This window comes from Phyllostomus discolor, chromosome 5, assembly GCF_004126475.2.
Source record: "Phyllostomus discolor isolate MPI-MPIP mPhyDis1 chromosome 5, mPhyDis1.pri.v3, whole genome shotgun sequence".
NCBI classification, from domain to species: Eukaryota; Metazoa; Chordata; class Mammalia; order Chiroptera; family Phyllostomidae; genus Phyllostomus; species Phyllostomus discolor.
In genome coordinates, this window is record NC_040907.2 from 148,168,537 (window position 1) to 148,182,512 (window position 13,976).

General features: G+C 42.1%; 1 protein-coding gene across 1 annotated transcript in view; it reads left to right on the top strand.

Annotated features, from left to right (window-relative positions):
• Positions 1 to 13,976, top strand: part of LOC114496437 (1-phosphatidylinositol 4,5-bisphosphate phosphodiesterase epsilon-1) — a 223,979-nt gene that overhangs the window by 188,879 nt on the left and 21,124 nt on the right. Inside the window, exons 21-26 of the mRNA XM_036027518.1 lie at positions 484 to 522; positions 1,384 to 1,505; positions 2,528 to 2,645; positions 7,608 to 7,739; positions 8,804 to 9,094; positions 13,728 to 13,891. Of these exons, the coding sequence (XP_035883411.1) occupies positions 484 to 522; positions 1,384 to 1,505; positions 2,528 to 2,645; positions 7,608 to 7,739; positions 8,804 to 9,094; positions 13,728 to 13,891 (866 nt within the window). The remainder of the gene's footprint in view (positions 1 to 483; positions 523 to 1,383; positions 1,506 to 2,527; positions 2,646 to 7,607; positions 7,740 to 8,803; positions 9,095 to 13,727; positions 13,892 to 13,976) is intronic.

Consider the following 13,976-nt stretch of genomic DNA (forward strand, 5'->3'; position numbering starts at 1 on the left):
CCTCTGCCTTTTAAGCAGTACATTCTAAATGACTGTTTATTTAAGTAAATTTCATTAAATAAATACAGATTAATTTTTCCCAACCTTACCATTTATCCTGACTAGCTTTGAACATGTACCAGAGTACAGATTTGAATTGGCAACTTAATATAGAGCTGTTCTTTGACAATATCTATGTGACTCTAACAAATCAATCAACTTATATCCATTTGACATAATGTATTATTGGGAGTATTACTATAAAATGTGAGTGTGGAGGCATGATCAACATTAACAACATTTGCACTTCTTTTATTGCTAGCTGTTGTTGCATCCTTAACAGTCAAAATATTGAATTGATGGAAGATTCCTTATTTCATGTATCCCATCACCTAAGCTGTTGTTATTCATGCTTTGCTTCCTACCTTAGTTTAATTTGTCTGGCTCTTTTGTCTTACCTTTTCTTATTTTTATCCCCTTCCTGACTCTGTTTTTCTGTAGCAGATGTCCTTACTGCTTCTCCTGCTCCTAACTGTCAGGAAGGTAAAGCCATTCGAACTGAGCATGTTCACTGCATGAGCGTCAGCATTACTTTCCAGTTTCTTAGGCCTGATTAGCATGAAGCTGTGGCACTCGTGTCAGTAAAAATGTAGGAAAATGACTGAGCTCACAGATGTCTTGGCAGCCTGCATGGCTCTGATTTGGTCTAAGGATATTTTGGTCTAAGCATTTGTGGTCTGATGAGATAGTAAATCTGAGGTGAGAAATGTGCTTTCTTGTTTTTTATTTTAAAAGAATATAATCGTGATATTCTGCTAACACCTTTAAAGTCATTTTGAGTAAAAATTGAAAGCAAGAGCAAAGTATAAAATTATCTCTTGTATTGTAGATTATTTTAGTTCCTATCCCTAAAGTTCTCACTTAATAAATTGATTTTAAAAATTGTGAAAACTTTACTTTCCAATTAAGTATAATTGTGAAAAGTGCATTGCAAATGACCATGTCTTTTTTTTCTTCTGGTTTTGACATTTCCAGAGGTAGAAGAAGCTAGTAGCTTCATTTTAAAGTGAGAGTGAGTAAATCTTGTATGCACCATCTGGAAGTGCTTCAACCACTAAATCCTTCCCAAACTGGTGTGCCAGGGAGCTTCTTGACACAGGTTATCCTCCATAATCTTTGCATACTTCACCTACATGAAAATAAGCCTTCTCATTTAGATTATGGCTGTACGACACATTATTTAACAAAGTGAAAAATGATGCTTCAAGCCACCATTTTGGTAACATGTAGCCAGCCTCGGCCTTACAGGCGAGCACGAGTATCTGGATATGCTTGCAATGACGTAGACGTAGCCCTTAAGTGAAGCATTTGCTTGTCTGCTGAAACCTGCCAACTCATTTTCAGACAACATTCTAGAAGACAGACCTGAAAATAAATCATGTAACGACAAGCTTCAGTTTGAGTATAGTGAAGAAATTCCCAAGAGGATAAAGAAAGCAGATAACTCTGCTTGCAACAAAGGAAAGGTGGGTGAATGGTTTCTGGGAAATTGCATGTGTTGGTTTCAGGTGGGATTTCCCTCCCTCCCTATCCCTTCCCTTCACCTCTCCCCTTGCTTTCCCTTAGATGCCAAAGCCCACATGGTGATGCTATGGGGCACCCACCTGCCATTTGTAGAAGGTTAGTCTTTGACTCATCCAACCAATACCTTGTGAAGGTGTACTGTGTGGCCAACACTGAGGTGGCACAGGAGGTGGTTTGGTGATGGAGACCAACCTGTAAACAGTGCTTGTAGCAGATAAAAACAGGCCATGGAGGCCCAGAGGACAGTCTGGTACCTTCAAGGAATTGCTAGGAGCTTTAAAGATGTTTGGGATTACCAAGATTAACAGGGCTAGATCGTGAAGTGTTATTAGAGGAATAACACTGAGATGGAAGGATAAATGAGATACCCAGAGCCTATCCTCAAGGGCCTCCCAGTATGTAGGCTGTGAGCAAATCTATAGAACACTGGCCCTGACATTGTTGGAGAACAAAATAATATAATATGTCAAAAATATGAACTACAAGAAGCATGCTCAATTATCTATTCATTCAACAAATATGCATCGACTGTTCCACATTTACAACACTGGACCATATCCCAAGAATTACACTTACTTCTTGCTCTCAGAAAGTTCTTACTCTGCCCTGGCTGGTGTGGCTCAGTGGATTGAGCACTGGCCTGTGAACCAAAGAGTCACCAGTTTGATTCCCAGTCAGGGCACATGCCTGGGTTACGGGCCAGGTCCCCAGTGTGGGTGAGGGGGTGAGAGGCAACCACACACTGACGTTTCTCTCCCTCTCTCCCTCCTTTCCCCTCTGTCTAAAAATAAATAAATTAAATATTTACAAAAAAAGAAAGTTCTTACTCTAGGAAAGGTGTTAGGACACAAGGGTAAATATAGAGTAAGGTGAAACACACTGGTGACATGAGAAAGGAACAGATAAAGTGCTCATGGGTGGCATATGCCTTCCGTGTCAACTAGCATTATTTTTCCTTTGACAGGTATATGACATGGAATTGGGAGAAGAATTTTATCTTCCTCAGAATAAAAAGGAAAGCAGACAGATTGCACCCGAGCTTTCTGACCTTGTCATCTATTGCCAAGCAGTAAAATTTCCAGGTAAGAAGAAGAAAAATCATCTAAAACATTAAAGGTATCAAAAGATAAAAATATACTATTTATTTAATTGCACATTGTGAATACTCTCAAAATAGCAGAGTGTTGCAGAATTCATTGTTAAAGCACCTCATAAATATTTGTTATTATTGTTATTTGCTGTGCTGCTCATGAGTAAAATACCATAAAATGTTTGTTTTCCAGATCATATTATGTCTTTCCATAATACTTGATAATGATAATAATAATATTCATAACATCTAGCAGCTAAATTTTATTAAGCATTTAAGTACCAGGATTTGTGTCAGTATTTTACATACATCATCTTACTGCCTTCCTAATAATTCCATGAGGTGGTGGATTTCTCCCTCATTTTTAAATAAAACAAGTCTGAGAGAGAGAAAGTAATTGGCCCTAGATTTCTGAGTGTATCCGTTAAGACTCTTTTGTTTAAAAGTGGCAGAAATTGACTTAAGCAAAGAGGAAGTTTATTGGCTCATGAATTGAAATGTGAAGGCAGCCCTAACCAGTATGGTTCAGTTGGTTGGGCGTCATGCTGCAAAACAAAAGGTCACCAGTTTGATTCCCAGTCAGGGCACATGCCTGGGTTGCCGGTTAGGTCCCCAGTTGGAGCTTGTACGAGGGGTGGCCAATCTATGTTTCTCTCTCTATCATTATCCCTCTGTTCCCCTCTCTCAGAAAAAAAAAGATAGGTAAACAAAGTAAAAAAAAAAATTTAAAGGAAGAAAAATGAAGGGATACCCAGTTTCAGGCACAGCATGATCCAGGGCTATCTCTCGAACCATTTGTCACTGTCTCCACTCTGTTGGCCCTGTTCCCTTTGTGGTTGTCAGGCAGCTGCTACGGGTTCACACTACATGTTTCCAGATTCAGCTTGAGTGTAAGAATCTCTTCCAGAACTTTCAGCAGCAGTTTGATTGTTTCTCATTAGGTCCTTCTTCCATCCCTGAGCCAATCCCTGTGGCCAAGGGCAGGCAGTGTTCTGACAATCTAGGGACCAGTCACACGCCCCTTCCCTGAGCTGGGCGGCAAGACTACACCCAAACCACAAGGACCAAGGGCGGGGTTTCAGTGGGAGAAAAGGTTTTCCCAATTGGCCATTTCTAGAAGTACAGTGCTGGTAAACTGCTTCCCCAAAAAAGCTTCATTTCAGTTAATAAATGACAGAACCACAACTGTAAAGCCAATCTATCTCCATTGCACTAGCTCACCTCTCGTTAGGGTGTGTTGTCAGCGAGCTCCCCCAGCTGTGTGCTCAGGAAGGGGGCAGCAGGAAGTGGAGGGCACAACATGAAAGTCCATAAATATATGAAGGTCAGAAAACTTCATCTCCTTATACCAACAAAAAGGATTCCCTTGCGCAAGGTCTCTGAAGACAGAAAAGCCTCTGGAATTGGAGGATTGTATAAATGTTGGTAAGCAGGGTATATAAACTTGGCCTGTGGAGGGAGTCAAAATACCCACCCTCATTGTTTTCAATATGATCTGAAAGAAGATCCTGGCTTCCAGAGGTTTGCCTGCAGCACCAGTTCTCACACTCTGCCCTGAAAGTGGGGCAAAGGCATTGGACTATTTTAAAACTAGGTAATAGTGTTTTTACACACCAGAAGAAATTTTATGTGTGTGTTTTTTTAATCCTCACCCAAGGATATGTTTATTGATGTTAGAGTGGAAGGGAGAGAGAAAGAAACACCAATGTGAGAGAGAAACATCAGTCGGTTGCCTCCTGTATGCACCCCAACCAGGAATCGAACCCACATCCTAGGTGTGTGCCCTGACCGAAGATCAAACCCGCAGCCTTTTTGGTGTACGGGACGATGCTCCAACCAACTGAGCCACCAGGCCAGGGCAAGTGTTCGGAATTTTTGGCAGCTGCTGCTGCTCATCTGCTAGCAAATGCTATTGAAGAGGATATGAATGGATAAATAGCAAGCAAAGATTTCAAAGAAATGCAGGAACTTTGCCATTTAAGTTTAGTTTCATGGATCATGACTTCCTCTCACATAACTACGACATGACCATATTTATAGCTGGTGAAATTGTTCTTATGATGAGGAAAAGTCCTTTTCCTGTCACAAGAACCTCGTGGCTTGTGTGTCCTTAATCACAGGAACAAGTGAGGAAGCCACTCAACCAAAAGTCCCACTCACCGCATCTCTTTTCTTTATAAACTCAGCTGACACTAGACCCAAACCATTCTGGGCTTTGTCTTTTCTTCTCAAGCACCAAGTAAATAAAAAGCACTTACTCCCAAAGTCATTTGACGTCAGAGTGGAAGATAAAGTTTCTGTGTGGACAGAGAACTATAGAGAGTTCAAAGGTCATTGGGTGCAGCTTCTGATTTGAGGCACAGGCTAAGCATGAGGTTATTCGGCTTATTTTTAAAACTCCTAGTGAGCTCTTCTTTTAAAATGTTCATATGGCACATATTCTTTATAGATATACTATGTTTTAATTTTTTTTAGTAAGTGTGGTTTGTACTTGTTTCTTTCCCCAAATATATTTCCTTTCTCGAAATAACTAAACTGTATTGCCAGAATCATTATTATAACACCTTCTGCATATTTGTTGTGATTACAATTTGATTTGATGCTCCTGGGAAAAATACCACAAGATGTTCATTTTGCTACACCATTGGTCTTAATTTTTCTCCTTTATCCATTTCAATGCATCTCACTCTTCACTATGCCAAGTCCCTTCCAAGGAGCCATATGCAAAAAAATCTTCAGAGCAGTGAGGCGGCATGAAGATTATGTGGTAGGACCTCCCCGGAAGCACAGGAACTTTCCCAAGATCACAGCCCCACTTCAGTAGTAGGACTCAACTCCTCAATGACCTTGACTAAGTTAACTTTCCTGTACTCGGATTCCTTATCCATAAAAGAGACATAATAGTCCTAACTTGCAGGGTTGTTCTAAAAATTAACAGTAAAGTACATTACGTGACTAACACACTATCTACAAATAGTTGGCTTTCCGGAAATGGTGGTTGTTGCTGTTTCTACTGGTAAAGGGGCCAACAGGGCAAATGAAGGCTCTTTGCTGCTCCTTCTGTTACTTCTCCAGCTTCTTCAGATTCTCCCCTTTCTTGATGGCCCAGCCCTTATTCTTTCTTCTTTATCCCACCCTGAGAGAACAATCAGGCCCTTCACAGAAGGCCCCACATCCCTGGGGAATTTTGGCATGTGCCAGGATATGTGCAAAAACCCCACAATGAACACGGTGCCTCAGTCTGGCCCCTCATCAGTTTTATTTGGGAGAAAATCTACTGTTACATCATTATGTAGAGGGCAAAATTCACACACAATTTTAAGATAAAGCATGAGAACTCATTAGTGCAAGTTTGTGAATCTTTGCACTAATGGATACTTCAGAGAAAAAAAAAAAGGAAGAAGCCCCACAGCTGCTATGAACTGAGCACTTTCTCTGAACAAGACACTCTGCTAAATACGTATATATACATTATCTCACTTAGTCTTCACCAAAGCCCTTTTACAGATGAGGAAGAAGTTGGGCAGAGGGATTAAATAACTTTGAGGAGGTCACCCCACCAGGAACTGGATTTAAACTCCACAGTTTATGCTTTCATTACATACTACTTTATCCTGTCTTCTCTGATGATGTTTTTGGAAAGTGCATTTTCATCTCAAAGAGGACCTCCTGAACACTGCTCCAGCCGAAGGAATTACTCTCTCGATTACTCTGGTACAATTGTAGACAGTCAAACAGTTTGGATGCAACTCTGGCTTCACTGGTGCCTTTCACTCACACTTCCTGCACTGGGTTCAGGCCTGCATGGTGTGCATTCACTTCCTCGCTCAGCAAATATCTGTTAAATTGTTGCTGTGCACCAGGCACACTGTGCTGAGCAGAAAGGATCCAGAGAGTGAGAAAGAGTAGCACAAACATCACTATCATAAAATGTATTTCCCATTGCCCTGACGGGTATGGCTCATTTGGTTGGGCATCATCCTGCAAAGTGAAAGGTCACATGTTGGATTCCTGGTTAGGGCACGTGCCTGGGTTCTGGATTTGTTCTGTGGATAGCGTGTTGTAGGAGTGGCAACAGATCGATGTTTCTCTCCTCTCTTTCTCCCTCCCTTCCCTTCTCTCTAAAAAAAATACATAAATAAAATCTTGTTTTAAAATATATTTCCCCCTGGCTGGTGTAGCTCAGTGGATTGATCCCAGGCTGCGAACCAAAGTGTCACAGGTTTGATTCCCAGTCAGGATACATGTCTGGGTTGCAGGCCATGACCCCCAGCAACCGCACGTTGATATTTCTCTCTCTCTCTCTCCCTCCCTTCCCTCTCTAAAAATAAATAAATAAAATCTTTTAAAAAAAAAGGCAGTCAGTAGAGACAGAGCCCTCCGAAAGCCTTAAATATATATATATATATTTTATATATATATATATATATTCCCATTTAATTCTCAGACTAACCCTGTGAGTTCCTATCATTACACCCATTTTGTGGATAAGGAAACTGAGGAAGAGAGAAGGTAGATGTTAAATCAAGGCTCACACACTGTCAGGAATTCAACCTAGAAAATATAACTCTAAAATCTGGCTCTTTACCATTCTTTCATCTCTCCAAATTAAGTAATTAGGTCCTTATAATTAAATGTGGACTGGAGTACTTTCTTTGTATGCAACTCTTCAAAATCTTCCTGGTACACCATCAAGTGGGGGTATGTGTGATTTCGTGGTTGTTCTGTAATAATCATGCAGTTCTTGTCATATGTGCCCACAGAGATTAAAAAAACAACTTTGCTCTAATTTCCTGCAATACTATTATTAAGAGTGCTAAAAATGCTAGTAGGTCTTCTGTGCTGGGTTACAAGGGAGTAGTAGGACTTCAAAATAAACATTAACAAGGATGGAAAATGTTGAGTTCCCTCGCCTGTAGTTTTTGGCTTATTTATTTTCATTTTATGGGAACAGGCCTGTCAACTCTAAATGCATCTGGCTCTAGCAGAGGAAAAGAAAGGAAAAGCAGGAAGTCCATTTTTGGCAACAATCCGGGCAGAATGAGCCCTGGGGAGACAGCATCATTTAACAAAACATCTGGAAAAAGTAAAGTCACCTTCTTACAATGTCTTTGCTTGATTTTGCATGCTGGATACGTCCAACATTTCACTGTCTAAACACGTCCCTTGAACTTTTTAATTCTTTTTGTTATTTTCGTGAATGTTTACATTACCTAAGTGTGGTATAAATATTTTTTAAATTTACATTTTTAACTTGCTAAAAAATAGTGTTTCACTGAAGATGTTCTAACAGTGTTTGCCGCAAAAGGAAAATATTGGAACCACCTTGGAACATTCTAGTGGTTATTGGAACGGCTCTCTTCACCATTATAACTACAGAAGATATATCCATTTTATTACTAATTACTTTTTATTATAAAAGTAATAAATTCTCATAGTTAAAAAATGCAAACAATATAGGGTATTATTAAAATTCCTCTCCATTCTCAATGGCTCAGTTCTACTCCCCAGAGGTAACCACTGTTAAGTTTATTGTGTTTTGTTCAAGAAAAATAAGATCCTTTTTAAGATGATCCAAATGGGATATAACTGAACACACTTGTATAACTTTTATATTGCTGTAACTTTTCAAATAGTTTTCTGTGCATGTGTCTACCTCATTCTACTTAATGCCTCTGTGGCATTCCATTATGTGCATACTGTCATGCATTTAACCACTTCCTCACTGGTAGAGCATTTGGGTTGCTTCCTGGGTTTTGACAGTTGTGGGGGGTTGCTTTTTTTTTTGCTATAAAAAATGCTAGAGTGAACACCCTTGTACCTATATTGTTGTGTATTGTACAAATATGTCCACAGGACAGATGAGGTACTGAGGCAAAGAACTTTCAAGCTTTTCATTTAAACTGGTGTTTCTACACTCATTGTTAAACCCATTAGCTATCATTTTGTTTCAAGGTGGTGGACTAACTCACAAGGAACACTATTATAGTATAACACTATTATAGTGTACACTTAACAGTGAAACACTAACACTAATAAGGTCTAGTTAACGTGGTTATAATTGTTTACTGGGAGGTTGTTCAGGTTTATCTTTCTAAAACATTTAAAGTTTTCTGCACTAATCTAAGGCTAATCTTTTGGGGGGTTTAGGTTCCTATGAAGGAATACGACAGGCCTGGGAGGAGTCTTCTTCCCCTCTCAGCCCATCCACGTCCCTCAGCGCTATCATTAGAACTCCCAAATGTTACCATATCTCATCGCTGAATGAAAATGCCGCCAAACGTCTGTGTCGCAGGTATTCTCAGAAACTGATCCAGCACACCACCTGTCAGCTGCTCAGGACCTACCCAGCCGCCACGCGCATCGACTCATCCAACCCCAACCCCCTCATGTTCTGGCTGCATGGGATACAGCTCGTGGCACTCAACTACCAGACAGATGGTAATGGGCCTGCTGCACCCCCAAGGGGGCCTCTCACCTCTCTCCTTTGCATCTTATACTTCAGTAAACCTGGTTCAACAAACATTTTTTTAAAGGGGCAAGATTCCAGATGGGGACATACCGTATGTAAGAGTAAAACTACAGGTGAATTTGATGCTGAATTGTACCCTTGATGTTTCAGAGTTGAGTGATAGAGGAGGACCTTCAAAGGGTCCCTGATAATAATATCCTGTTCTTGCCCTCTTTTTAAGGAACCTTTTAAACATAAGGCTGCTTTTGTGTGTCTTTAAACAGGACACTAGGTCTTCGTCTAGTTCGCTTCTCAGGATCTTTTGGGGCAGAGTTCCTAACGCCCCTTAGTAAGCTATCTTGCTAAGGTATTCTTTGCCTTCAGAAAGTAGTTGTCACTCCAAACAAATCGCAAGTTAAAACCATTTTAGCTTCTTCTCATCCCTTTGAGATTGAAATGGAGGCTACTGGCCATTGCTCTAAGAGCAGCCAACACAGAGAAAACAAGTGTGTGAATGACATGAACTGAGAAAGTGGGGTTTGTGTTTCTCCGCTGTCGATAAAACTCTCATAATTGGAACAACTGATGAGGTCTAAAAGTCCAGAATAAAAGCTACCATTTTATTGCACACTCGCTGTGCGCCGGGCCCTGTGCTGAATTTTCCTTGACCCCCATTACCTCGTTCAGTCTTTGCAACATCCCTGAGTGGTGGTACTGTGATGATCCCCATCCCTTGGATGAGCCAACCAAGGTGCAGAATGATTGACTTGCTCAAGGTCACAGAATGATTAGTAGTAATGCATTCAAGGACTCAGGGAGTTTAGAGGATAAAGTATTTTTTTTTTCCGCTTGGGTATGGAGGCAGGAGGGCAGCTGTAGAAGATAAAGCAAAAGTAGATGAGGGCTGTTTCCTCAGGCTCATTCAGAAGCCAGTCTTTCCTTTGAACAGCCACGCAGCCTTCTCATCCTCTCACGTGGGCTGTCCCAGATCCTAACTAATGGTACTGGCCCACCCGCCACAGCATAGCCCTGTCTCCAGCCAAGGTCAAACCCACCTTTAGCTCTGGGACCAGCTAGCTACCCAGCACTAGTGCCAGCAGTGCTCATTTGTGGCTGACCCTGCAGATTTTTTTTTTTTGCCCTTGTTATATTTGCTTCTTTTGATTGAAGTTAAATAACATAATGCAGGTGAAATACCATTCTCAGCATAGCGCCTGGCACATAGAGAGCATTCCACAAATGTTAACGATGATTAAGTGTTTTTGATAAGTTATGAAAACAGTATGATTTGGACTCACACAAATGGAAATAATAATGAAATATTTTCAAAGTTGTAAAAATTTCTTTTTAATCTGTCCCAAGTGGCTTGTGGGCTCACATCTCTGACCCTGTCTGTAGCCCTGTGTCCACTGGCGCCCTTGGTTATTATGATACTGAAATATTTTAAGTAAACTGAAATGACTAGGAAAATGGTTTTCTCAAGGAAATGGAAATGCATTTGGTTTTGGATGTGCCCTGTCTCCTGACATGCCGAGGCTGATGCAGACACACTGGCTCCAACGGTGGCAAAGAGAGCCACTGCTGAATGGAGTTGCCCCTCCTTGGGCACCCCTGCAGTCCAGGAGCACACAGTGAGGCTACAGCTTGGCCTCCACTCACCCCTGAAGGCTTTGCCTCTTTCCCAAGTCAAGCTGGGGGTCCACGTTTGAGCTGCCTGCTCAAGGGAGGCAGATGGCTGTGTGGATGGTTCGCCCTCAAGTTTCTCTACCTAACCTTCCAACCCAGGAGAGAGTGCTCCCAAAGACCGCTCTTGATCCAATGCAGCAAGCAATGATTAAACACCACCCCATACTGGAAAAAGCACAAGCAACATGCAGTTTCAGCATGTTCATCTGCAAAAATGGCCTTCATTTGTGCAGACAGGGGAGAGAGCCTGGTAAATGCCTTGCACACAGCAGATGCTCAACACGTGCACACTGAGCTGAAATAGACTGTCCCAATCAGCACCACTGCAGTCCAGACCTGTGATTCTTGATGTTTGATCCAGATCTCTTCTAGGTACTTTTCTGTGGATTGCAAGTTCAAATAGACAGATAAAGGTTAACGTTGGAATCATTGTGTTTTAATTTTTACCAAAAAATTCCTAGGTTAGGGAGTGCTTGATTTTCCATAAAACATCCCAAACAGATAGCACAGAACCTTTTCCAGTATCCCTCTAGCCTCCAGCAGTGTTCCATGGATCATCTGCGTCACCATTTCCTGAATTTCAGGGGACCCTGATACCCCAAAAGTGTGTCCATGGACTTAGGGTCATCTCTCTCCAGGATTTCTAATGGCCCCACGAACTCCAAGAAGGGCTGCAGTGGTCTGGAACCAGGAATAGCCCAGGTCTACACTCAGTAAAACCGACTCTTGCGTTTGGAAACTGACTTGAGCCTGGTATGCAGGCCCTGCTTGTTGCTGGCAGCGGTCCCTCAGCGTTCTTCCCCCCCGGGGCAGAACAGTTTCTGCCGCATGTCCCAGGACCAACAAGTGTATAGCCATGTGGCCCCAATCGAACAAAAGCTTCTATTAGTATTTAACATGCTTTCTTGAATGATTATCAAACTCTTTGCGATGATTTTTCTAGCCCCCCCAAGTATAGGCATAATTATCATGGGAATGGTGTCTAACTAACACAGGATTTTAAAATTAATAGAAGATCATAAAAGTAATGCTTTGCCTGATCTGCCATCACATGCATGACCAAGAGGGATAATCGTGTGACACGGACTCATGCACACTCTTTCGCTTGGTTACAACAGGGGTTTTAAACCTACGGCCCCAAATGAACTCCTGGGACCAGCCCCAGGCCGCCGTAGGAGGGCTAGATTTGAGGTCCCACCTTTATTTCAAACTCAGCGGCTCCACCTGGATCTGTTTTACCTATTGCATTTCTAAATGCAATTCGAGTAAACAAAAAGGGCTTTAAAGCTTCAAAAAGCCACAGCATAGACACAGACTCTGTGAAGTCAGCCTTCAAACCCAAACCGGTGTTGACATCATAATCATAACTTAACAGCTACTGTTGCTTGAGACCTTCTGTGTGTCAAATGCTGGGTAGGCACTCACATTATCTCATTTATGACACCCCTGTGGGATGCACATTGTATGACTCGGCTGTTGAGATTGGGAACTGCGGGTTAGGCTGTCGGGGTTTGAACCCCAGCACCCACTGCTTACTAACTGTGTGCTTTGGGTTGTTTCATGTCTTGTGCCTCAGTTTCCTCATCTGTAAAAAGGAGAACACCTCGTGGGTTATTGGGAAGCACTGATACCTTTAAAGTGCTTAGAATGGGTACCTTAGAAGGGTGTAGTAAGTGCGAACTGCTACGGTTTTCAGTAACGTATGTCCAGTTCACATTCCTCAACTCTGCATGAGCTACTTTGCTTCACTCTCTCAGCCATCCTAGCCCAGGTCTGTGTTCCTCTGTCACAGGGTAGCCTGGGAAGAGAATTCTCTTCTTACTGCAGGCAAGACAGTCAGCCTCAGTGAATCAGTCCCCTCAGGACTGGAAGAGGCCTGAGACACGGGGTCCAGTGCACTGGTTTTATAGGTAAGGAGACCGAGCCCAAGTAGCTTTCATAGGTCTAAGCCATGTTACCCCAAGAACTCCTGCACACAATCCCAGCCAACCCCACGTACACAGGCAGATTTTACTCACGAGACACGTGGAGGCCAATTGCATATTGTTCCGTGGTGCTTACCACGCTTTCCCTTGATGTCGGTCCATGCAGCAGAATTCAGTCTGCACATGGAAGGAATCTAGCAGAGGGAATACTTGTCAGGTGTGTCTCATAAACTCGCTGTTCATTTGGGCAACCTCCATACAGACTTGCGCAATCAGATGAGCATTTGAGCGTGTAAGAGCCCAAAGCAGTGCAGGAATCCCATCGTTCAGCACAGAACCGTGCCAAGTGGAGTCTGGCCAGGGAAGACTGGAAGCTGTTGTGAGGGTTCCCAGACTTTACGACGGAGGGGATCGTGGACATGATGTGAATCACATGTGATGATAATGTTTTTTTGTATTTAACTACAATTAAAAAAGAGGTAGAAGTATTGTAATATATGGGTTGAAATTGAGACTTCATGGAAAAATATATTTCTCTGGCTCTTCTCCCAGTCTTTCTTGGATTGTTGAGATTTTATCTTATATTTGCAAAAGCAAGAATTGGCCATACAGTTATCTGCATGGTTTGGCATATGGGGACAAGAAAACGCCTTTATTATTCCTTTGTAAGAGTCAGTATAAAATGATGTATGTCAAAGATATTTTTTGGATGGGTGTTGTAAATTTTTATTTGCCAAAGGAGTTTGTTAAGTGGCAGAACCTGGGTTAGGGTGAAAACGCTGGGCTTATCCCATAAACTGAGCTCCATGAAGGCAGGGACTTTGTGTCTTGTTACCTGTTGTATCTCTGGGGCCCAACACAAGCAGGCACACAGCCACTCCATCAGGCTTTGGGATAAATGGATGGCCACCTCTTCTTCATGCTTAAGCTTAGGGAAAATCAGTACAAAGTTCTTTTGAAGTTCGCATTTACAAGTGACAAAGTAACAGGCAGTATTGGCTTTGTTTTGCAGATCTCCCTTTGCATTTAAACGCTGCCATGTTTGAGGCCAACGGTGGCTGTGGCTATGTTTTGAAACCCCCGGTTCTGTGGGACAAGAACTGTCCCATGTACCAGAAGTTTTCCCCCTTGGAAAGAGACCTGGACAACATGGAGCCCGCCGTCTACTCTTTAACTGTAAGTGTGGCTCCTGCCGTTGGAAGTAGCAAGGTGCTTCAGCCTTGCTGAATGTGAACTGGTTTTGAGTTCAAGGTATTACAAA